The sequence below is a fragment of the Cynocephalus volans genome, chromosome 2 (genome assembly GCF_027409185.1).
Source record: "Cynocephalus volans isolate mCynVol1 chromosome 2, mCynVol1.pri, whole genome shotgun sequence".
In the NCBI taxonomy this organism is placed as follows: domain Eukaryota; kingdom Metazoa; phylum Chordata; class Mammalia; order Dermoptera; family Cynocephalidae; genus Cynocephalus; species Cynocephalus volans.
The window spans coordinates 47816305-47841302 of record NC_084461.1 but is presented as its reverse complement, the minus strand read 5'-3'; the positions used below and the strand labels follow the sequence as shown (position 1 = coordinate 47841302).

General features: G+C 37.8%; 1 protein-coding gene across 1 annotated transcript in view; it reads left to right on the top strand.

Moving 5' to 3' along the window:
* The first annotated feature begins 402 nt into the window (after positions 1-402).
* MIER3 (MIER family member 3) overlaps positions 403-24998 on the top strand; it is a 30260-nt gene continuing 5664 nt past the window's right edge. The window contains exons 1-10 of the mRNA XM_063086792.1: positions 403-408; positions 1843-1867; positions 5067-5212; positions 13698-13832; positions 15065-15185; positions 16066-16151; positions 16347-16419; positions 18434-18585; positions 20812-20893; positions 22301-22395. Of these exons, the coding sequence (XP_062942862.1) occupies positions 5114-5212; positions 13698-13832; positions 15065-15185; positions 16066-16151; positions 16347-16419; positions 18434-18585; positions 20812-20893; positions 22301-22395 (843 nt within the window). The 5' untranslated portion in view covers positions 403-408; positions 1843-1867; positions 5067-5113. The remainder of the gene's footprint in view (positions 409-1842; positions 1868-5066; positions 5213-13697; positions 13833-15064; positions 15186-16065; positions 16152-16346; positions 16420-18433; positions 18586-20811; positions 20894-22300; positions 22396-24998) is intronic.

Genomic DNA, 24998 nt, shown 5'->3' with positions numbered 1-24998 from the left:
CTGTGGGTCGGTTCCCAGCCGTCCCCACCGGCTCTGAGTCTTGGGCCTCGACGGGCTGGACGAGGATCTGTCCCGCGCCCGTGCGTCCGTCCGTTCCCCGTTGCCTCCAATTCGGCAGGAACTTTACTCCAGCGGGGAGGAGAAGGACGGGCGAGCGCGGGCGCGGGTGCGGGTGCGGGTGCGGGCCGGCAGGCGGGCGGGCGCGGGGCGCGGCGAGGGGCGTGCGAGCGGGCCGGGGGCGTCGCGGGCCGCCCTGCCCTATAAGGGGCCGAGCCGCCTCCGCCGCCGGGCGGGTGCCGGGCGGACCGCGGCGGCGACGGCGGCGGCGGCTGCGATTGGCTCAGGCGCCCCATCCGGGGACTGGGCTCGGCGCTGCTCGTTCGCCCTAAAGGTACCAATATGGCGGAGGTGAGCAGGGAAACCGGGCAGGAGCGGCCGGGCTGGAGCGGGCGGCCGGCAGACCCCCGCGGCCCCCGAGCCAATCTGGGGGATCCGGGGCTCTTCCCGTGGCCCCACGGGGGGCGGCGCGCGGTGCGGGGGTCCCGGGGCGGCGGCGGGCCGCGGCCGAGCTGGCCGGGGGGCGGGAGCGGGCGCGGGAGCGGTCTCCCTCCGGGACTAGGCCGCGGCGACTCCGGCCCGGGCAACGGGGTCGAACGGAGGCGGCGGCCGGCAGCAGGGAGCGTCGGCTCGGGGACGGCGCCGTGCCGTGTCTCCGGCCGCTGACGCGGGCCGCCGGCGCCTCCGCGCCACCTCCCGGAGCCGGGGTGGGTGGAAACCGGCTGAGCCCCCCCCTTCGCGGCCGGATTGCAAAGCGGGGAGCGGGCTGCGCCACTGCCCTGCGGGAGGAGCGCGCCGTGCCCCCTGCCCACCGGGCCCGGGCTGCGGCGCGGAGGAGCCGCTCGCTCCACTTTGCTCGGGGCGCGGAGGTGAGCGGGATGCGCGACAGCCGGGCTTCGCGGGAGAAGAACGGGACTCCCCGCCCCGCAGCCGTGGAGGTGCGGGGGCTCATGGGGTGAAGGGGGCAGAACAAGACCCTGGACGCCCTCTCCAGGAGAGCGGCTCCATAGCCCCACTTTCGTCTGGGCTGGAGGAGGGAGGCTGGGCGAGCGAAGCTGCCCCCGGCCATCTCCCCCGGGACTGGTGAGCTGGGGGGAGGGGGTGGCAAGGCGGGAGCCCCTCGCAGGAGCCCGCTGGGGCGAGGGGCGCGCGGGCGGGTCTGGGGAGAGACTGAACGCCTTGGAAACAACCAGCATCCCTGGGACTGAGGGTTTGCGTCGGTGGACTCGGTTGAAGATGGGGGGCTCGCGCTTTGGTTTGGGGACGATTGTCCGGTTCTAGCCGGCCTACGCTTCGGGGAAGAAGACAGCCCAGGAGTTGAGGCTCCCGGGCCCCAGGGGGCGGACTAGGTGCTGGGAGAGCGACTCCCTTCCGGGAAAGGGTGTTGCGTTTCGAGGACTTGTTTGGGGACGCAGAGAGCCGAGTGGGATTTGGGGGACTCCCGAGATGCCGGGGATGGGAGACTGATGCTTCGAGCCGACTGCTCTGGGTTTTGCTTCTCCGCTTTGTAACTTGCTGAGATCCGAGAAGCGGCTTGGAGTTGCCTGTTGGACTCCTGCTTTCGTCCGGGGTCTGCGAGTTTGTACACTGGGGACTCGGGGAGGAAGGCGAGGCAGCCAAGTGGGGGCCCGAAAGGGGCCGGGAGCGATTGGAACGAAGCTATGTCTTGCACTTTTGGCAACTGCGGAGCAGCGCTCGGCTCCGCCTCCACTGCTCCCTGTTGCCGGCGCCGTCTCTTTCTCTGGCTGCGCGATCTAACCCCACGTTTTCTTGTCTCTCTCCTAGGCTTCTTTTGGAAGTTCGAGCCCAGGTTTGTCCTATTTTCTTACCTTTTCCGTGGATCCTAGCGGGTGTTGGGGGCTTAAAGATCTGTTGCTAAAAGATTCCCCACAAAAATTCATCCTGCGAGTTTTTCATCATTGGTTTTTAAGAGTTTCAGTGTGCATTTGGTAATTAAGTTGTTGGAGGAAGGAACAGTTGTGCTCTTTTCTTTTTACCTTCATGTTGAAAAAGTACCTGTTACAAAGCTGCTAACAGACAAGTGTTCTTTTAACTAATATGTCTTTAATTTTCACGTATCTTGTTTTTTCCTCCAAGCCTGAAACAGTTAATCCTAAATCAACTTTACACCAATTTTAGAAGTTTATATTTTAATTTCATTTTCTTCATGAGATTGACTCTCAAAACTTTGTGGCTGCTCAGATTATTGACTGTAACTCCCCATTTTCCCTTGTTTTGTGTCTCTTTCATAGTTGAGAAACGTGTACAGATTGTGTTAAAACTGAAAATTGCTAGTTAGGTCAAGATACCTTAATCAGAAACTAAACCAAAACAAAAAAGTGAACTTCCAAGTTTGGCATAGAAAAGCGGTGGTTACGGATGTTTGAGTTGAGACAACCTTAGAATGTCTAGTACAATGTTTCTTAACCTTTTTGAGGTCATAAATTCCTGTCAAGATCTGATGAAAACAAGGAACTCTCTCCTTAGAACTCTGCAATATGCATAAACACACACAATTATACACATATAATACACACAGTTTGGGGGTTTTGGAACCCCTGAAGTTGGTCCATGGCGAAGACCTTTCCTCATGTGCTAAAATGTAAGGATATCTTTGTTTCAATTTCTCCTCCCCTTTCAAGCTCCTCTCTTGACTGCCTCTTTTTCTTCTTAAATTCTCCGGGAAAAGCGCCTCTGAACTAGTCCAACACCTTTATTTTACAGTTGAGGAGACTTTTAAGTAACTGTACTGATAGTCACCTAGTTAGTAGAGGAGTGTGGATGAGCTCTCAAATATTCCATTATAATGTATCATCTTAGAGTGAACAGTCCATTTCCTTGCAATGTTACTTTTTTGTATTTAGTCAACTTTCAAGGTCTCACTTGATTATCATTTAAGGTGTTATAAAAATAATCAACACCAAGCAGAAGAAATAGTTTAAAAATAGCTGTCTACATCTTTACACTTAAAAATTGTTTTAAAATCACTAATTTTGAGACAAATATTTCTTTGTTATAACTGATTTCAAGAAAAGAATATTTATGTGCATGATGCCAAACATCTGGATGATAATGGAATTTTTCCATTTTGCTGTCGTCTTCTTTTTCACTGTCTCCAGAAGTTGCAATCTAAATAAAAAGCCCAAAGACAGTGTAATTTTGATGTCTAAAAAGACTTATAACCTGTTTTTAATCAATTTCCCACTTTTTAAAGAGAATTCTAGAACTGGAAGGGACTTGAGGTCATTTCAGTCAACCCTATGTATCTTATGAATGAAAATCTGGAGTTAAATTGAGAATTTAAATGACTTGCCTCAGATTCCAGAAAGCCGAGAGTAGACCTCAGGCCCTTTGATTTCTGGCTCTTATTGAATACCTTCCATGTTAAGGGGGAAGCCTGCCATGCCAAGTGATATGGGGTTAACAAAAGAGGGCAGAGCTCTACTCTCAAAGAGCTGGAAAAGGTGGTATTTATTTTATCCCTGACACTTTGGCATACCATGGACGTTTCCAGGAATTCCTCGGAAAAAAATTTGTAATTGAGATGTTCTGGTTTTGACCTAATTAATAAATATTCATCTTTCTCTTTAAAATTAAGTCAAACCACATATACTTCAACAGGTTTGTGAGTGAGCAGATAAATTTTTCAGCATTAAAGAGATAACATCATAATGTAAACCTCCTGAAGAATTAAGTCTAATAGAAATTGTATAATTTTAAAGACTAATAATGAGAGTTCTCTGAACTCAGAATAAAATCTATTGAATTATGTCTATGGTTTTTCCATAGTGAAAAATCTTTGGCCTAGTTCATTGTTTCGGTAATGATCTTGCACTGTCCTTCAATGTTTGAAAATTTAAGATATTAAATAATTTGACTAAAAACAGACCAGACTTTTTATGTTGGATATGATTCCATCCACTTCTTCCTTCCCCTACCCCCAGATTCTGATACTTCTTTCCTGCACTGCTCTGAGAGTCACTGGTCTAATTGCACTAGATACTAGGGTAAAACAAATGGAAAAAAAAATCCCGTTTTTCATAAATTCAGTTTCATTCTCTTGGGATTATAGATTTTATTTATTTCTTCTCTTGGTTTTTAGAGTATCCTGTTGACTTCATATTTGCTATTAAAAAGCATTAGAATTGTATAAACAAGTATGAATTGACCAAAACAACTTGCAATGGGATGTATCTTCCAAAACCTTAAGATAGGATTTTCTATATTACCCTCACATAATCCTAAGAACTTTATTAGTTATCCAAAGTACAGCTGGTCAGTTGGCTCACTTGGTTAGAGCATGGTGTTATAACACCAAGGTCAAGGGTTTGGATCCAAATACTGGCCAGCCGCCAAAAACAAAAAACAAAGTAAAGCACAGTCTTACAGTTTCAAGTCTGTCTGATTAACACTGAGGAGACTGAAATACTGTTTTAGATATGTAAAGTGATATAGTGCTTTTAAAAATCTGAATTGCTATATAGCTGCTTCACAAAAACTTGTATTTATTCTATAAATTAGATTTAGGTTGTGTTTCATGTCTTTATTTGAGGATTAGAATTTGGTTAAACTTTATATTCTCCCGTGAAGTGTTAGTATAGTGAATTCTTGTGAAGTGTTTGATTCATGAAAATTTAATTCTTCTGACATTTTACTATTGCTTCTAGACAAATGAATTAAACTAACTGATGAGCAAGTTTGACTGCTTTTCTATTTGTTTATTTAAGACCACGCCATTTAAATCACTTTGTTGCTGCTATAAGTTATTTTCTCATGGACTGCACCCTTTGTAAAAAGCGTTTATAAATCACTCTGCCTTGTTCTTTTGCTTATTTAGATATATTTTCAGAACAATATGGTCATACTTTATAACCTGTAAAGTGTATAGTAAAGTCTTAACAAAACCCACATATAAACATTAAAAGGGACTGGCAGAAGAACACAATTTTTATTTTCTTTTGTAAATAGCCTTGTGAATGTATAAAGTGATTCAGTTTGTTTCATTTCAGTTGGGTCTTTGTCTTCTGAGGATCATGATTTTGACCCCACTGCTGAGATGTTGGTCCATGACTATGATGATGAAAGAACTCTTGAAGAAGAGGAAATGATGGATGAGGGTAAAAACTTCAGTTCTGAAATTGAAGACTTAGAAAAGGTAAAGGATTTACTCTAGTATTTTAACAGAAACTGGTAGTAAAGACTTTGAAATTCTATTATAAATTATTTCACAGTCTACCTGAAATAAAAATAGTATCAGTATCATTTTTTTTTGACCTAACCTTTATTGATGTCACCAGTTTTCTCATTATTTTGGAGAATAGCCTAATAAATACATTTTCATTTAATTTTTCAAAATTATTTTATATTTGTTAACTTAATTTTTAAGCTCATACCAGCACAGTGAAGTAGGTACATCTAGTTATCTTATACATGAGAATATTGAGGTATAGAGAACTGAATCTAAACTGAAACACTAAACTCAGTTCTTAATCCTAGCCCAGCCCTCTTTCCATTATAGCACACTATTCTGCTGAGAGTCGAACTTGAGTTTAACTAAGTACTGTAGTAGATACAAGGAGAAGTCTTTTTCTTCAAATAATTTATAATTTGGTAGAATACTGTGAGATAATTGAAAAAAGTTTTACTATTTTTTAAATGTAAGTTAGTTATATCCCATCCCCTTCCCCTGAGTCATCTTTTAAAGAGTTGGCAGGAGTGAGTATAGTTTATAACTTTTTTTTTTTTTTCTGAGCAGTAAGGGGATCGCAACCCTTGGCATGGTGTTGTCTGCACCACGCTCAGCCAGTGAGCGCACCGGCCATCCCTATATAGGATCCGAACCTGGGGCCTCGGTGCTACCAGCACCGCACTCTCCTGAGTGAGCCATGGGGCCGGCCCAGTTTATAACTTTTTAAACCCAAAGTCAATATAAAGTCAAATGAACTGTGTTTTAAACATGCATGTATACCAGGACTATAGAGAGATGCCTCCATAGGGGTCACCTTGAAAAACTATAGGATTATACTCTGTATATTAAACTTATTTGAAGAGTTCTAATCAGCCTATAGTAACAAAAGCTTTCAGGAATAATATTGAATAATACTAATCCTCTGAATTCTCATTCCTCTTTTTGTTGCAGAAGGCAAAGCACATTTTTATATAATCTTCTCTGCTTACTATCTTTGAGAGACAGGGGTGGGTATTACTGCATTTTTTCCTTCATATTAATACACAGGGAAACAGAAGGCAGATTCTTCAGGGCCTAGACCCCAGGCTTGCTCCAGTAGACCTGAAATTTTCTAAGCATGTTCATTCATTTGACCAATTAATTCAACACAGTTGCAGTTAGACTTATTCACTTAAAATAAATATCTCCTATGAAAGCTAAACAGATCTGGGAATATAAAACTAAAATTGTCGTTAAATACTCAAGTGACAGAAGAAGGAAAGTCTTTTGCCTGTTGCTCATTTCGGGGGTGATGATAAAATGTTGCCTGTTGCTGAGAAAAGATGCCCAAGAGTCTTGAGCTCTGCCTTGGCTTTATTCAAGCAGTTCCTTCCTACCTTTTATGAGTGAGTAGCCTAGAATAATTGAGAATTACAATCCAACTAACATTATCACAAAGCCAAGGATTGTGTTAGGTCCTGGGATTGCAAAAATGAGCAATTTGACAATATCTCTGAACTCTAGGAGTTTATAGTCTAGTTAATGCAAGGTGACAAATGGCAGCAAAGATTTTTAGTATGATAGACAGTTGGCCCTCCATATCCATAGGTTCTGCATCCATGGATTCAACCAACCATGGATCAAAAATATTCGGGAAAAAAAATTGCATCTGCTCTGAACATATACGACTTTTTTTTTTGTCACTATTCCCTAACACATACAGTATAACAACTATTTACATAGCATTTACATTGTGTTAGGTCTAGGGCCATACATTGTGTTAGGTACTATAAGTAATATACAGATGATGTAGAGTATACAGGAGGATGTGCATAGGTTACACTCACATGCAGATATTATACCATTTTATATCAGGGACTTGAGCATCTGTGGTTTCTGATATCCGCCGGAAGTCATGGAACCCAGTCCCCCACAGATATTGAGGGACAACAGTACTAAGAAATATGGAAGAGGTAGACAGTAAGAGCTATGGGAGAAAGGGTATATATATATTTAGTAAAAGATGCTTAGCCTGGTGTGGAAGTTGAGGGAAGGCGTCTTAGAGTAGACCATACTTCTCTTCTGTAGTTTTAAGTCAGAACTCTGTTGTGGGTGTGTTCTGTGGGCGTGGGACGAAAGTACCAGGTGTTCTCATAGCGCCTTCCTTGATAAAGTGTTTTGTTACACAACAGCAGTCTAGTTACAAAATTATATGAGAAAATGTTTGATAAAAATGTGTCAGATTGCATTTTAGCCATATAAATAGTCATTTGTTAGTCGAATAGTAAGAACTAGATTTCGTTTGCTGTGTTAACTTTGTTACCACTTGAGTGTGGGTAATCTGGAAGAGATTTTTATGGGCTGGTAATATTTTATTTTTCAGATTTGTAGGTTTTTTTCTGCCAGAGATTGTTGTGATAGCTGCTTTGATCTGTTTAGTGAGTTAAAAGGAAAAAAGATTAAAAAAAAAATGGTCAAGAGCAAAGATTTACTAAATTAGCTATTCACAGAAATACCTAGTCCCTATTCCTATGATTTTCATTTTGTTTAGTAAACTCTGGTAATTAAATCTTTGCTTTGTAATATCTATCACTGAGTTTGTAGATCCAGAAAAATTATAGACCCTTAAATATTTCTTCTCTGTACTTGGACAGTTTTGCTTCTTAGCATTTTATCACACTCTTGGAATTGGGACAGAAAAATATGGGTGATCTTTAAACAAATTCTACAGAAGACCCAAGAGTCTTGTCTCCAACCAGAAGGCTAAGCCTTCTCTCATTGAGCGATGGACAAGAGGAGCTACTTCTAAGAGTGACTGACTGACCCCTTCCTCTGATCTGTGGCTCTTATCTGTAGTAAAGCGTAATTGTGTAGATGTATTCTCTATTCTTTATTGATGTTAATGAAGCATGAAAATGAATAAAAGACACAGTACATAGAGTTATAAATATAAAAATTAAGGGTCACTAAATCTCTAGAAGAAATTTTAAGTTATGTTTTGAATATTTTCATGTAATTTAAAGTAATGTATTCTATTAATCTTTTATTATTGGAATAGCGACTTAGGTATTAGTACATGTTAATAGTCCTAGGGACTTGATGTTAATGTTTATTTTCAAAAATTATAAGTAAATTTTTATGCTCATAGTAAATAAACTTGGATGTTTGCTGACTGTAAATATGGTGTGTGTTTTCACGCTTACGGATTTTTAGTACAGCATATGTTACGGAAAATGAGTACAAAGTCAATTTTTTTATAGTAGCTCTTTGGTGAGTATACAGTATAGATTAAGTGACTAGATTTTAGTTATTAAACATTCTAAAATAAGGTTTATATCATGTCTTTATATATTTTAATTTATTCATATTACTTTCTGAGAACTTTTAATTTAACAGTCCCAGATTTAGAGGTAGAACTTTTTAATAAGTTACTATCATTCCTTTTATTAATATACAGATTTCCCACCTGATGTTCATTGTGAGAAGATTCCAAAAATTTAGAAAAGCGTAAATACATGAGAAAGTAAAAAATCACCTTTTCTACCACTTAGACTTTAGTACAGGTTCTTCCTTTTTTTTTTAAAGCATTTAAAAAAATTATATGTATGTTGTTTTGCAACCCATACTTTAAAGTATCAGACCGGTGTTATTTTAGTTACTAAAATTTATCTGCACTTCACTTAGACAATCTCATTTCACCCATCCAGCAGTGCTATCAGGTGTGTCAGACGAGTATTGGCTTTATTTCCTTGGCTCAGAGGCCTTGTTGACTGTAAGATATACCACTGATTTAGAAATAGCATAGCTGTGGGTGGGGATGAACATTACTATGTGAAATTTCTTCATTGGTTATGGGATGGATCCTGATTTCTAATGTGTGGAGGTGTGCATCATAGGATCAAGGAAATGGTGGTATTTTACTGTTACAGATGAGAAGTGGAAGTGAGAGGGGTTAGGTGATTTGCCCAAGGTAAGGGTTAGCAATTAGTGGATCCTCTGCTCCTAAATCTTGTACTCTTCCTTATATGAAAACCATTCAGCTTACAAAACGGTTTATTTATAAAGGGGACTAGACTCAACTTTGTGCCTTAAAATTTAAATAGGTTCAACAAAATACCCAAGAGAAAGACAGAAGAGAAAAATCCTTATACCTGGAATAGGCTGGTAGATCAAACTTCTAATCTACCCACCACAGATCCTTAGAGACTTTGAGATTTACTAATTCAATTTTGAAAAAATTGTTCCTAAGCTTCAAAGGAATGAGTGCTTTATTAATAGGCTCTAATAGAACGCTCGTTTGTGAAGTGCTTCAGAGACTGGATTCACCTTTTCCAGGTTTGCTTGAAAAATTTAGTACAGATACTTTGTGTTTCAGCACCAACCCACCAGCCACCAGTGTCATCTCTTGAATTTATTAATGAAGTATCCACTAAGGTGGCCACCTTCTCCCTCAACAAATGAACATGCTCATGTCTTTATGGAGAAAGTAGGGGTTTTCATGAGTGTCTAGCTGGAGCCTCCTATTTCCTCCACAGTTACAAACTTTGCCTTTATATTCATTCCCTTCTGTCCCAGAAGTAGCGGTCATACTTCCTTCTTTCCCTCCTGTCCCAAAAGTAGCTGCCATATCCCAGGCTAACCCCTAGATTCCCTCCCCCCTGCCCTAGTTAATTCTTTTTTTAAAAAAAATTTAACATAGCATCCTACTCACACATTTCTCATATTTGGAAGAAATTCTCTTTTGACCCTGTGTTGCCATCAGTCATTCTTTTGTAGACAGCTTTCATGGATGTATATGCCTTTTCTCCCCTCACAGTCCTTAGTTTGGCGTTTTCCACCCCACTGTATGGTCACCAATAATTTCTGATTGCCAAATACAAAGAATTCTTGTCTGTCTTTATCTTGTTTGATTTCTCTTTAGTATTTGACCCAGTGACAAGTGACTATCCCTGGTTTCTCTACACTTCCTTAACTTATATAATCCTTCCTTCTCCTAGTTGTACTTCTCTACAGTGTCCCCCTTGGTCTTATTTATGGGCTTTCCCTTCTTTGCCCACATTTTAAATGATGGTGTTCTCCAGGGTTTTAGCTTTTGTCTTCTCATATGTCTTTTCTGGGTGATCTCACCAAACCCACTGCTTCAGCTTTCACCTTCAGCTCATTATTAATTACCATCCCACCACAGAGCTTGTTTTGTGTTTCTGTCTCATAACGGTGCTATAGCTGTCTAACTTCTCAGGCCAGAAATCCAGCAATCCATTTGGACTTCTATGTTACTTTCATTCCCTCTGTCAGGTAAGTAAGAAACATTCTTTTCCCTAAATTTCGCTCAAATAATTCTCTTCCTCAGTTCAGGCTCTCATTTTTCTACTTCCCCTAGAATGTTGTTTCCGAAATGCAAATCATGTTTAAGATTTTTTTAGATATATACCCCATTGCCTGTAGGGTAATATGTGTGAAAGTTTTTCTAATAAAGCATAGATCTCTCTCTTTTCTCCCTACCTTCTCCGTGGGTGAGCTCATCAACTCCTGTGGCTTTAAATATCATCTAGATGCTAATGAATGCCAGATTTATATCTTTAGCCCAGCCTGATTCTCTGAGCTGCAGGCTCCTGGCCAACTTGACTTTTCTACTTGGATGTTTCACAGTCCTTTCAAATGTAACTGGTGTCCTCTACAGAACTCTTAATTTTTTTCCTTCAAAAGCCTTTCCTACCTTTAGTCTTTTCTATCACAGCAAAAGTTATTACCATCTAAGCAGTTGTTCAAATAGAAATCTGGGGAGTTGTCCTTCCCTCGCCTTTTCACTTCCACGTCCGGTAACCTGTTTGATTCCACTGCAAAATATATCTCTTCTGTTCACTTCTCCATGTCTATATCACTACCCTGACCCAGCATGAGGCTCCTTAAGTGGTCTCCCTGCTTCTCTTGTATCTTTCCACCCGCAACACCCACTTTTATAGTTCTCCTTTTTATAATTCTCCAGCGGTTTCTCATTGCCCTGAGAATAAAGTCTGCATTCCTTTCCCTGGCTGTGAGGCCCTTTGTGATCTGTCTCTGCCTCTTTTTCCATTATCTTCTTGAGCCACTCTTCATTCTACTCACTGAGCTTTGGCCACTTGGCTTGGAAACCACCTAAAGTCTTCAAGTGTGTCATTTCTTTTGACTGGGATGTTAATGGGACTGGCCACTTCTCAGACTTTGGGTCTCAGCTGAAGATCATTGACTTTCTTTCCTTGCTACCCTCTGAAAGTAGACTCCCAATGTTACTCTGTATCTCAGGGCCCTAATTGTTTCCTTTGCACTCCTCATAATTGACAGTTATTGCCAGTACCCTCTCCCCTTCTGCCCCTCCCAACTGTAAGATGTAGAAGGGAAAGGCCTGTGTTTCACACCAGCACCTGGCACAGTGGCCTCCTGGTGCACAGTCAGTGCTCAGCCAGTGTTAGTGATGATGGTCCATGCAACCTTGGGTCACAGCCCTCATCTGTCAAAAGCCTCTTTGTCTTTCAAGTCTTAGCTCAATCTTTGCCCTCTGTGTGCACCTTCCTACCCCATACCGTTATTCCGAGGGCGTAGGTCTTCCCTACTTTGTACTCACAAGTTCATAGCACTAATTCCAGAATTGAGTACAGCCCCCATCACATTATAATTGTTAACTTTAGTTTCTCTCACTAAGACTGAATTCCTTGAGAGGAGTGATTTTTCTGTAAATTTCATTTGTATATCCATAGCCAGTAGACCCAGTAAATGATGGGAAGGTGGATTGTAGTGCATAATAAGTGAAAATTGCCATCTCCCCAGCTGAAGGAGGGGGTCTAAAACTGTGAGGTTATAGAGAAATATTACTGGCAGGTGTTGGGCAAAGGCTGTAACCCAATCACCTTTTATGTTATAACCAATATGAGCCAAAGGAAATGGGCTACATGATCTCTGCAAGGAGCAAGAATAGGGCTTTGGAAAGACTCTAAACCTGATTCTGGTCACCTTCGAGGGGTTCTTTTGTTTGGGAGAAGAATGATTAATGGAGGTTCACCATGGTGTGGGTGAACTTCTATCTGTCTGTCCTGACCATCCACCAATTTGTCCTGACTCCATGCTCCCAAAGCAATTTTTTATTGATTTTAGTCCCAAGTTGAAAGGATTTCATGAGTGACATGATTATTGTGGTCATTAAAAAGGTGTATGTCTCCTACTGCAAATTTATAATTTTTTATAAATTATAAATTTTTAATAAATCATCATATATCTTATTCTAAGTTTATTTAGCACGATCTGTTTCAGTTAGGCACAGTGAAATGTGTAAGTTCCGTACTTGCAAAGGTGAAGGTGAGATTTTGGGGAAACCTCAGAGCCTGTGTGCCTTGTGGGTCCTTGTGGATGGCCAGCTGGTTCTCTAGGACCAACACTGGCTCTTCTTAGTTCACATTGTGGTCAGTGGTGGATACATTTTGCACACTCTGCTTTGGCATTTTCATGCTGTTTGCTTCATTACTTACGTATTTTGTCTTAAGAGGAAAACTAAACCAATAAACAAGCTTTAAAAATAAATCTCTTAATCGATGGACACAAACATCTTAAAAATATTTAACAAATCAACTAGTTCAGGAATAGTATATTTTTTGAAGTTATGTGAATGATTATAAATAGTTCTATATACTTTAGTAGTTAAAATATATTTTAAAAGGAATTGTAGCACTTACTTACAGATAGGTTAGTTGGGGTTGGGGGGGACAGTGACTGGGTGTCACTATGTGGCTTGGCATAGGAATTCATAACACTGCAACACTGGAGCCAGAGCATGAAATTTAATCAAAGCAGTGCAGTGAATAAGAACTTGGGGGACTGGGATTCCAACCAAGAACTAAGCCTCAGTTTCCTTACCTGTAAGATGGTAACAATAATACAGTCTTCATCAGATGGCTATTAAAAAAAACTGGTATAAAATTTCGGGTATAGTAGTAAGAATATAAAAGGATAATTGTGCTTTGAGTGTTAATATATAAATATTGCTAGTTGTAGTAAATGTTCAGTAAAGGTTTCCTATAAGGTATCTTCTACTTAACATGAAGAATAAACCAAATGGCCAACTTAATGGCAGGGAAACAAGCTGTAAATTACATGACATTATTGATTGATTAATTGGAAATGTTTTCAAGACAAATCTTTATACTAATATGAAAGCTAAAATAAGGTCTGCACTAAAGCAAATATTTATGGATTTTTTTAAAAAGTAAAATAATGCTGGAAAATAAAACCTAAGGTGTTGTTATGCTTTTGTTAATACCGTGCACTAATTATAGCTCTAGGTATATAGTCCTGTCTTTTGATACAAAAAGAAAAACTAAAACTTGGCTTTGACTGGTACTGCTGTTTTGGTAATGTGCTTTATGAGCTTAAGAGCATCACAGTTTTCCTGCAGTTCAGTATTATGACATCTACCGAGTTCATATTTGTGCCCTGGTTTGAATAGGAAGGAAACATGCCTCTAGAAGATTTACTGGCATTCTATGGCTATGAATCTACAATTCCAGCAGTTGCCAGTTCCAGTGCAAATAGCTCTCCAAGTGAACTTGCAGATGAACTACCAGATATGACACTAGACAAAGTAAGTACAAGCATTTAGAAGAAAAATTCAGGATCCTTTACCATTGACTGTTTTTGTTAGTGTTTCCCTTCATTGTAAGCATTTTATAATTATGAAATGTAAACTTCTTATTGACCCATTGCTCTTATTATTTTGGTGACTGATTTAAACTTTGGCTTTGATCACACTATTTTAAGAATAGTAGTAGCTTCATAATACTTTGCATGCCTGAGTATCTTCCCATAATTTTTTCATCTTTTCTGTATAGACACATTGTATCTAAACTTAGATTTTTGCCTTAACCTCTTTTGATCACGTAAACACATGAATGCATTGATTAATAAATCCCCCAGAAGCCTTCAAACCAAGCTGGCTTAGGCCTGGAGTGGTTGGAGAGAAGGTCTCTTTTCTTGGCTCTGGGAGTAACAGCAGCCACAGCAGCCAAGGCCATGGTGATACATTTCTAACATAGGCTGGTAGTGGGGAAGCTTAGTACCTGCTGAGGAAAATTTCACACAACCATGGTCTTTGCTAACAGATCCCTGGGAAGCTTTCCTGGCCTTTCACATCTCAGACAGGGAGAGGAATCCACATCTTGGAACCTCTTCCTGTGAGTTATGTTCTTCCCACTTTTCATTCAAATGTGATATTCATGTACCACAGACCCTAATGAGCTTAGTCATTCAGCAAATATTTATTGAGTTTACCAAGCACAAGGATGACTATATACTTATATAAAAATTAACTCAAACTTGCTTCTTTTAAAATTATGTCACTAGTCAGAACTGTTCATTAGTCGGACTTTGCACTTTTAAAATTGTTGGAAGAGTGGAATTTGGAGACTTTTTTTGTTTTTTTGTTTGTTTATTTTATTTGTAAATAGTGAGTATAATTGTTAACCACTTAGAAGTCAGATTATTTTTGTTGTAAATTCACTAAAAATTAGCCTGCAGCTTCAGATAAACTCTCTGCACACACACAAATTAGGTGATTGTTGTTATAAGTATATAAAAAATGCACTTATTATTGTTATTTAGTAGTATATTATTAAATATTATATATAATTAAATATTAAATGTTATGAAATATTTATGTATATGAAGTAAATTATAGGAGAACTTCACATTTACTTCTCTCAAAACCAGGGGTGTTTCAACTAGTTCTTAATTGTGTCATGTGTTACAAAAGGACATTTTCTTAATTGATGAAAGGTAATCATTTCTAACTCTAGCACTGCCTTCCTGTTCTTCCAGGAGGAAATAGCAAAAGACCTGTTGTCGGGTGATGATGAGGAAACTCAGTCTTCTGCGGATGATCTGACACCATCTGTGACTTCCCATGAAACTTCTGATTTCTTCCCAAGGCCTTTACGATGTAAGAAACCCAATTATACTGATTAATAGTACCATTAATACTTGAGTACAGTGAGTATAGCTTGAGTACATTTTATTGTGTTCAGAAGTTTATGTCAGAATATTTTAAGTGTTTTACATAGTTGAGATAAAATTATATCTGATCAAGATTATAACCTTTTTATTGGGATAGAGTTGAACTAATATGCTGTTTAAACATTGAAACATTCATTTAGTTTTGTGAAGCTGTTTTCTTTTCCAAGACTCATTTGTTGCTATGGTAACAGTCTTAGATCAGCCATGAAATTTTATAGACATTTTTGGGTTTCTGTTAAAAGGCCCTTGGTCTCCTAATTCTGAAATCTTGTTAGTTTCAAAAAGCATTTTTATTTTAAGTGATTCATTTAATTCTTTTTGTTTTTTCTTTTAGTTCTTGGTATTGTCCCTTATGTTTATCAGTAATATTAAAAAGGTTTTGGACTGAAATAATTTCTTATGTGCAATCTCACTTATATTTTTGAGGTATTTTTATGGTGGAAGAATTAAGTTCAAATACAATTCACGTGTGTGTGCAGAAACAATTTTAATGGACTTAATGTGCTGGTCTTTGTATCTCCTTCTGGATTAGTGTAATCAGAACTCCAGTGCTAAAGATGACCACAGTGGTTTTTTTTACTTCCTAAACTATTTAACAGTACACTGTGATAATTAAAATGTGTACATTTTATTAGAGTCTTCAGTGTCTCGTTTTGACTAATGTCAGTTGTAAGAATAGTGTAGGAGGTTTAGTATATTTATGCTAATCTCATTTATTCAATACGTTTTTATAAAATATATAACAGGCATCTTCCCAGATGCTGCAAAAATAGGCAGTAAAACCTTTCTAATTTTCTTCTTTTAAGCAAATACTACATGTGATGGTGATAAGGAATCAGAGGTTGAAGATGTTGAAACAGACAGTGGTAACTCACCTGAAGATTTGAGGAAGGTCAGTTGTGTCACCATCAAAACCTAGTAGACTACTTGGACTAAAGTGGCTTTTAAAAAATTTCTGAAGTGATTTATGATAATTTTGTTGTTGCAAGATAAAGTTTCTTTTGAGTTGTAGAAACTGATTGAGTTGGGACTTTTTTTTCAGTATTTATTTTTAATAAGTTGTTTTCACTTCTAAATTTCCCTGTAGGAAATAATGATTGGTTTACAATATCAGGCAGAGATTCCCCCTTATCTTGGAGAGTACGATGGTAATGAGAAAGGTAAGGAAAGCATTTGATTTTGATAATGTTTGGTAGGTCAAGTTACTACTTAATATGTTTATTTAAATATCTGATTATATACCAATCTTGGCAACACAAAGATAGATTTGGGGTCAGGGAAACTTCCAGAGTCAGAATATTTAGGCCTGACCTTCACCTTACACACAAGAGCTTCTTAGCCATTGTGCTCAGTGTCTGTTAAAATAGTGGAGAGCCTCCTAAGGTGCAGCACCTTGGCCAATATCCTGCTTCAATAGAATTTCATTACCTGAGATAATGAGAATATTAAGGATATAATCCTCTGGAAGGAAAACTCTTGAGGAAAAAAGAAACGAGAAGAAATTCTCCTGCTCCAGTCCTGAAAGAGCAAGAGGTGGAATGTAACGATTCTATTGCTTTTACCGTATGCCCCTATTTATGTGTAATCAGTTTTTCCTCACATTTTTTGATAGATTCCAACTGTAATTGGTTCTGAACTCTAGAGGGGATAAGGTAGTAGGAAATAAAAATACATTTACACCTTCCTAGCTGAACTCAGGAACTAGGTAGATTTGGGATATTTCCATCGGCCTTTGGCCTTTTCCCTAATGAGTTGATTCATCCCTGTGGAGTCACAAGGACAGAAGGAGCACAGCTGACACAACATTTCTCAACAACTTCTTTCTTCCTTTCCTCCATGCCAGGTCATCTCCCATTTAAAGGAGGGGAGGACTGGCTACCCTGGGGTCGTTAGCCTTGGCAGCCACTAGCAACTCCATTTTCCTAAACTGCTTTTGAAGCGATGGAAGACAGTTGTCCCAGAGGAAGCAAATAATAGCTGATGTCCTTCAGATGTGCCAGCCTCTTCACCCATCTGCCCAAATGCCACACACACCCTTGTAGCTAAGTACATGCACAGCAGCTATAGGTTCTTAGGTCAGACATATGCAGGCAATATTCTCTCAGTTCTGCAGATTCAGAAGGGAAGATATACCTTCTGTTTCTTTTGAGAGAATAAACCCAAACTATTTTACCTATTTCAGTAGTGACCAAAGAATAAAGCAACTGGATCCAGAAACTTCCTCAAAAGTTGGTTTTATTGCATCATAGGCACACTTTATTTTTAAGTTTCCAGCTAGCTGGGAATGATAATGCCTCCCTCATATATCTCTGAACATAAAAGTCTGTGGTACATAGTGAGCTCTCAATAAATTATTCTTATTAGCTATATTTAGTGTTTACTAGACCCTTGAAGAATGGATCATACTTGAAGCACTAGGATAAATACTTGGACCATCTGTATTACTTACTGGGTAAAGTAGAAGCTTTGAGTAAGGTGGTAGAGTGCATTAATAAAATATAAACCTTGTTTTAGAGTCATTTCGTTTATTAATATATCAGTCTCTCTAAGAGGTAGTGGAAAGTTTACTTCTCTTACTGTTTTCCCTTCGTTCCAATAATCTCCCTAGGGAGGTTCGAATAATCTACTTTCTCCTTTAAGTAAAAATTCTTTTGGGGAGGAAATCAGTAAAGGAAAACATGCCTCTCTTAGGTATGTCATTATTACCAGATATTTTGGGTTTTATTTGTTTTTGTTTGTTTGTTCACAATTTTTAACATCTAGAGACTTCATAGAGCCATTTAGGGAATTCAAAAGAAAATCCAATGAGGTTGGAAAATTAGAGAATTTTTTTTGCGGGTTATTTCTACCCCTTTGTTAGAAGAGTATAAGATACCAATATGGGGTTTTATGTTAGACTTCAGTAGATATTGAAAGCCTTCTGATTGGTCAGTAAATTCAGCCACTAAAGAAACTACTTTCTCTGGGCCCTGAAAACCCTTGGCCCTTAATAAAAGTTAAAAAAGTTTTTGAACTAGTGAAAGACTCTACTTGCCAGACAATCAAATTATTGGTGTCCTTAAGGTTAGTTACTTGTCCCAGTGTATAGCCTACCAAGGAAGAGAAAGAAAAGTTGGTGTATCTCTTTGAATGTGTTCACTATTTTTAATGTGTTAATGGGATTTTCTTTATCAGTGTATGAAAATGAAGACCAGTTACTTTGGCGTCCTGATGTAGTTTTGGAGAGCAAAGTTAAGGAATATCTTGTTGAGACCTCATTAAGAACTGGAAATGAAAAAATAATGGATAAAATTTCTGCAGGAACACACACAAGGGACAATGAACAGGTATACTTCAACTTCTGTCAAAACAGTAGCCATCTTCAAGTATCTTCTTGATTTCTTACATTTAATTCAAATATTTCTTAGGTGTAAATTGTATATCTCCTTTCCTGATAGATTTTTTAAAATTTGCAAAATACTGGTTTAAAAAATATATATAATCTTGAGACATAGAGGTAACTACCCTATATAGTTTCATGTCTTTTCTTTTGGGTTTTTTCCTATACACATACTACTTTAAATGCCATTTTATATTCTTTTAATCACTTAGTCTTCAATTGCTGTTGGGAATTTTTTAATACCTCATTCTTGATGATGATGTATTCCATTCTATACTTGTAACATCACTTATTTCAGACATTCTCTATGGTTGGACTTTCATGGTAAAGGTATTTGAATTATTCTTGAGCTTTATTGAGGTAGTGATTAAGAGGTAATATCTATTAAGAGGGTACAGATTTGATTTAAGAGCATTTGCTAAGTACTTACATACATGTAGATGTAGGTCTTCTGATCACATGTGGGATGGGGGCTGGGACTATTGCTTATTAAGGATTGTTTAAATGCTCCTAGTTTTGCCCCTTTTACATCATTTTGCCCTTCTTGTATGCCTTTTTCACTTTGTATCCCCAACCTAAGTGATCCTGACTTGTGTACCCAGAAATAGGTAGACTCAAACTTGAATTCCCAAGTAACATAGAGAAGTCATGCTAGCTGAACTTCAACGTAGTTTAGTCAGCTGTCAGAAAGAAATCCTATTAGATTTTTGCATTGATATTTTTCATTGTTTATAAATTAACTTTGGAAGAATTCATACCTTTAAAACATTAAACTTCCCACTCCAAGAACATTATCTGACTCTCCATTTACTTGACTTTTTTAATCATTCATGTGTTTTTGTTTTTTGGAACATCACATTCATCTTACTAATATAATTTCCCAATATCCTTTGTGTGTGTTTGTGTGTGTATATTTAATGCTGTTGTAAATAGGACCTCTGTTATATTTATAATTGTATAATGTTGATATAGAGAAATACCAATTATTTTTTAAATTTTATCTTAAGCTATTTGAAACTTTGATTTTTCAGTTGCTTCTTTTAGGTTTTCTAGCTTTCAACAAAGTTATTAATATTATTATTGATTGACAAATCATAACTGTATAAATTTATGGGGTGGTTTTCTAGTTTTAAAGTCATTATTAAATTACACTTTTGTTCCTTCCTTACCATTATTATATCTCTTGTTGGTATCACATTTCTTAATGCATTAGCCATAACTCTCAGAGACATTTGGTAGTAATAGTATTTGGGGCCTGCTTTTGATGGAAGTAGTAATCTAAGGTTTTTACATTAAGAATAATAACTGGTGCTTGGTTCAGTTTAGGCTGTCTTTATTATAGCAAGGTAGTATCCATTTATTTATAACTATTATAGTTCATGTCTTTTTTTATTAGAAATGGGTATTGATTTATCAGATGCTTTTTTAGCAGCTATCGAGATTGTTTTTTAATGTAAACTATTGATATATTAAAAGTTTTTCTAATATTGAGCCATCCTTGCCTTCCTTGAAACTTAGTTGGGAAAGTGGATTATTATTTAACTTTCAATTGACTTCTGTCTGCTGCTATTTATTATGTTCATAATTTCAAACAGATTTAGTAGGAAGAAATTCTAATTGAAAAAAAATGACACCTTTCATAGTAGATGAAAATAATTGAGACCATTATAAATCCCAGTTACTAAAGTACCAGTCCTTCTATTCCAGGCTTGCTGCCACTCCCCTTTATTAAAACTCTAAAAGACAGGGAGGAAAGACATCAAGAGACAGACCATAATTCTAATTTTCCTCAACTAGAAAAAAATCATCTAAAATGGGAATTTCCCAGCTCAGAAGGCCTAGCAATTAAAAACATAACAAAACAAAAAAGAAAAGAATGATACAGGTAGGTGACTTCTGAGAGGTAGAGTGAGAATGAACAAACTAATGGGGTATCAGAGTCAGTTTGCAGGATGGGTATATTGACTAAATGCCTGGGCAGACATACCCTCAGAAGTCCTAAAATTAGCAAACATTTCTGCCAGTATTTGTCAAGGCTTTTACAGTATACTTGATTATTCCCCCCCACCCGAGCCCTGCTCTGAGAGAACATGTTTTTTTGTGTGCTGTGCTGTCAGGTATTAACTTTTGGTAATTTTTATTGAATGTTTTTTTCCCTCCTTCTCTTTCCTAGGCATTGTATGAACTTCTCAAGTGTAACCACAATATAAAGGAAGCAATAGAAAGGTATTGCTGCAATGGAAAGGCAGCTCAAGGTAAAAAACACTTGGGTTCAAGAGAGGGAAATAACAGGGGATGGTCATTTGGGGATCAGAATTAGCAAAGTATCTTAAAGGACAGAGCAATCCTGTAACACTTTTGTAAGATCTGTGTTCATTTTCATAGCAAATAATTTTTTCCTTTTCTTGCCCTCTATTTTTAGACGTACCAGAGATTGTTCAAATACAAATTAGTTACCCCCCTGTCACCTCCACTTTCTTGAAGAAATAGTTACAGAACAGAGCAGACCCCAGAGATGACAATATATCCAAAGTAATTAAAAAGAATGATTTTATGATTTTATTGAAAAAAAAAGTTTCTTTTTCTTTTTTTTTTTAAACAGACAGGAAATGAAAAGGAGATTAAGATTAAAAAAAGAAATGTGTAATGTATTCCATTGAATTTATTGCTAGAAGTATATTTTTAGTAATCATGTAATAACATTTTTACAATGCTTAGATTTCATTTTGTGTGTTAACTTTTATTTCAGTATTTTTTGTCATTATATAAATGGATTGCATGCACCATAGCTTTCATTAAGTATATGTAGAGTGAAAATAATACTTAGTAATATTATATAAATGGCTTGGAAAAATATGAAAGCTGAAAATAGTACATTAAACTCACAGGTTGAGAGTCTGTTGAAATGTTTCCCTTGTAAAAGCTGCTGCTTTGAAAATACCTTAAGCTCTCAAAACTCAAACTATTTTTCCCCTTTATCGTGGACTAGGATGAATGCCTTTGGGGATCTTTTCCCCAGTGTCATTGAGTGAGACACTTCAGAGAGAAAGGGGGATAATAAACTACCTCTGAAGTCTAGGCTATGACCCTATAAAGACCTTCCAGGTCTCTACCCCAAGTAGGTTTTTAATTCACCAAGATTAACATCTGCTGGGAGTTGAATCGGATTTAGTATTTTGATAGCATGGACTGTTTATTATTTCCTTTTTATTTCCATACACTGACTTTAAATAAATATGTGTTGATTATACTTTATTTATAATTAAAGAGCTTACAGTTTTCACGTAAAACTAAAATAAGGATTTTTCCTCCATAAAGGGAATAGCCTTTTTTTCTAATTTAAAAACGGTATATACTCACTATTTAAAAAAAAAAATCACAAAAATGAGCATAAATTATAAAGAAATACTAAATTCTTATCCCACAATGCAGAGAAAAAAAGCAGTATTTATATTTGTGTTCTAGGCTATTTGATAAGATTTATAGTATGTGTACTTTTCGTAATCATAACAAATCTCCTACATACAGAACTCATGTGTGTGTGAGAGTGTGTGAGAGATAGTGAGTTTATGGCCTTTTACAGGGAAAACATACTGAAAGTAAATCAGCGATTCACATAAAAGAGTTTTGAAGCCAGTGAATTTTGTTTTAAATTTTTTTAGAAGGAATGACTGCATGGACAGAAGAAGAATGCCGAAGCTTCGAACATGCACTCATGCTTTTTGGAAAAGATTTTCACCTTATACAGAAGAATAAGGTAAGTTAGGCAAATAAGTGCAGAGAAATTGCTTACTAGTTACAATGAGTATAAGCAACTAAATTATCAGTCACTTAAATTGGAAAAACACCAATTTGTTAATGTTCCCTTGTCATTAACATTTCTAATAGCTCTCTAAATATGACTGGAATTTTCTAGTACATGCCACAGCCTGCTCATGGAATGGCTGATAGTATACTCACATAACATCCTACCCACAGAAACTAAATTCACTATATTTTTCTTATTCTTCTGCATTTTTCCTTGACTTTCATTTCTTTCCAAGCTGTTCAGAGGTTTGTAGTTCAAAAGAATGTTTCAGTTTCACATTAGCAGTGAGAACTGCAGTGTCTGAAAGAAGAAACATTGTTACTAAAACCAACTAAAAAATATATTCTAACAACACCAAATGCTGGCAAGGATATGGAGCAACAGGAACTCTCATTCATTGCTGATGAGGATACAAAATGGTACAGCCACTTTGGAAGACAGTTTGGCAGTTTCTCGTAAAACCAAACATACTCTAACCATATGATTTAGCAATCCTGCTCCTTGGTAGTTTTTACCGAAATGAGTTGAAAACTTATGTGTACAGAAAAACCTGTACACAAAGGTTTATTTTTATACCAGCTTTATTTATAATTGCCAAAACTTAGAAGTAACCAATATGTCCTTCATGGTGACTGGATAAACAAACTGTGGCACATCTAGACAAAAAGATGAGCTATCAAGCCACAAGAAGATATGAGGGATCTTAAATGTATAGAACTAAATGAAAGAAGCCAATTTGAAAAGGCTATATACTGTAGAATTCCAATTGTATGACATTCTGGAAAAGGCAAAACTACAAAGAGTAAAAAGATCACTGATTGCCAGGGTTTAGGCAGGAGGGTGGGATGAACAGGCAGAGCATAGAGGATTTTTAAAGGCAGTGAAATTATTCTATATGCTACTATTATGGTAGATAAATGTCATTATACACTTGTCAAAACCCATAGAATGTATGACATCTAGAGTGAACCTTAATGCAAACTATGGACTTTGGGTGATAATGTGTCAGTGTAGGTTCATTGATTTTAACAAATGTACCACTCTGGTGTGGGATGTTGATAGTGGGGGAAGCTATGCCTGTGTGGGAGCAGGAGGTATATGGGAATTCTCTGTACTTTCTGCCTAGTTTTGCTGTGAACCTAAAATTCCTTTAAAAACTAAAGTCTACTAAACTGCCTTCTCAAGTGGCTGTACTATTCTTTATTCCAACCAGTAGCGAATGAGAGTTCTGTTGCTTCACATCTTTGCCAGCATTTGGTATTGTCAGTGTTTTGGATTTTCACCATTCTAATAGGTTTTTAGTGACACCTTATTGTTGTTTTAATTTGCAATTCCCTAATGATCTCTTTTCTTATGCTTATTTACCGTTTGTTTATCTTTTGAGTGTCTGTTCAGATCTTTTTCCCATTTATTAATTGGGCGGTTTGTTTCCTTGTTGTTGAGTTTGAAGAGTTTTTTGTATATTTTGAATTTTAGTCCTTTATCAGATACGTGTTTTGCAGATCTTTTCTCCCAATTTGAGACTTGTCTTTTCATTCCCTTAACAGTGTCATTTGCAGAGTAGAAGTTTTTAATTTTAATAATGTCCTACTTAATCAGTTTTATCTTTGGTTGTTCATGCTTTTGGCATTGAAAAGTCATTGCCATACCTAAGGTCACCTAGATTTTCTCCTGTTATCTTCTAGGAGCTTTATAGTTTTGCGTTTTACATTTAGGTCTATAATCCATCTTGAGTTACTTTTTTTAAAAGGGTAAGGTCTGTGTCTAGGCTCATTGTCTTGTTGTGGATGTCTAGTTGTAGCACCATTTGTGGAAAAAACTATTCTTCCTCCATTGAATTGCCTTTGCTCTTTGGTCAAAGATCCATTGACTTTATTTGTGTAGATTTATTTCTGGGCTCTCTCTTCTATTCCATTAGTCGGCTTGTCTGTTTCCCCCCCCCAATACTGCAGTATCTTGATTACTTTTTACTAAGTCTTGAAGTTGGGCAGTACCAGTCCTTTGACTTTATCCTTTTCCTTCAATATCGTGTTGGCTATTCTGGGCCTTTGCCTTTCCATACAGAATTAGGTTGTTGATATTCACAAAATAACTTGCTGGGATTTTAATTGGGATTGCACTAAATCTGTAGATCAGGTTGGGAACAACTGACATCTTAGCAATAATGAGTCTTCCTGTATACATGGACATAGAATATCTCTTCATTTATTTAGTTCTTTTTTGATTTCTTTAATCAGAGTTTGGTAGTTTTCTTCATATACTTCTTGCACATATTTTACTAGATTTATACCCAAGTATTTAATTTTGGGGGGATGTTAATGTAAATTATACTGTGTTTTTAGTTGCAAATTCCACTTGTTCATTACTAGAGAAAAGCAGTTGACTTGAGTGTATGTGTGTGTGTGTATTATTATTATTATTATTTTTGGCAGCTGCCCAGTACAGGGATTGACTTTTGTATATTAACCTGCTATCCTGCAACCTTGCTATAAGTGCTGATTAATTCCAGGAGTTTTTTGCTGATTCTCTGGGATTTTCTTAATCAGAGAGTT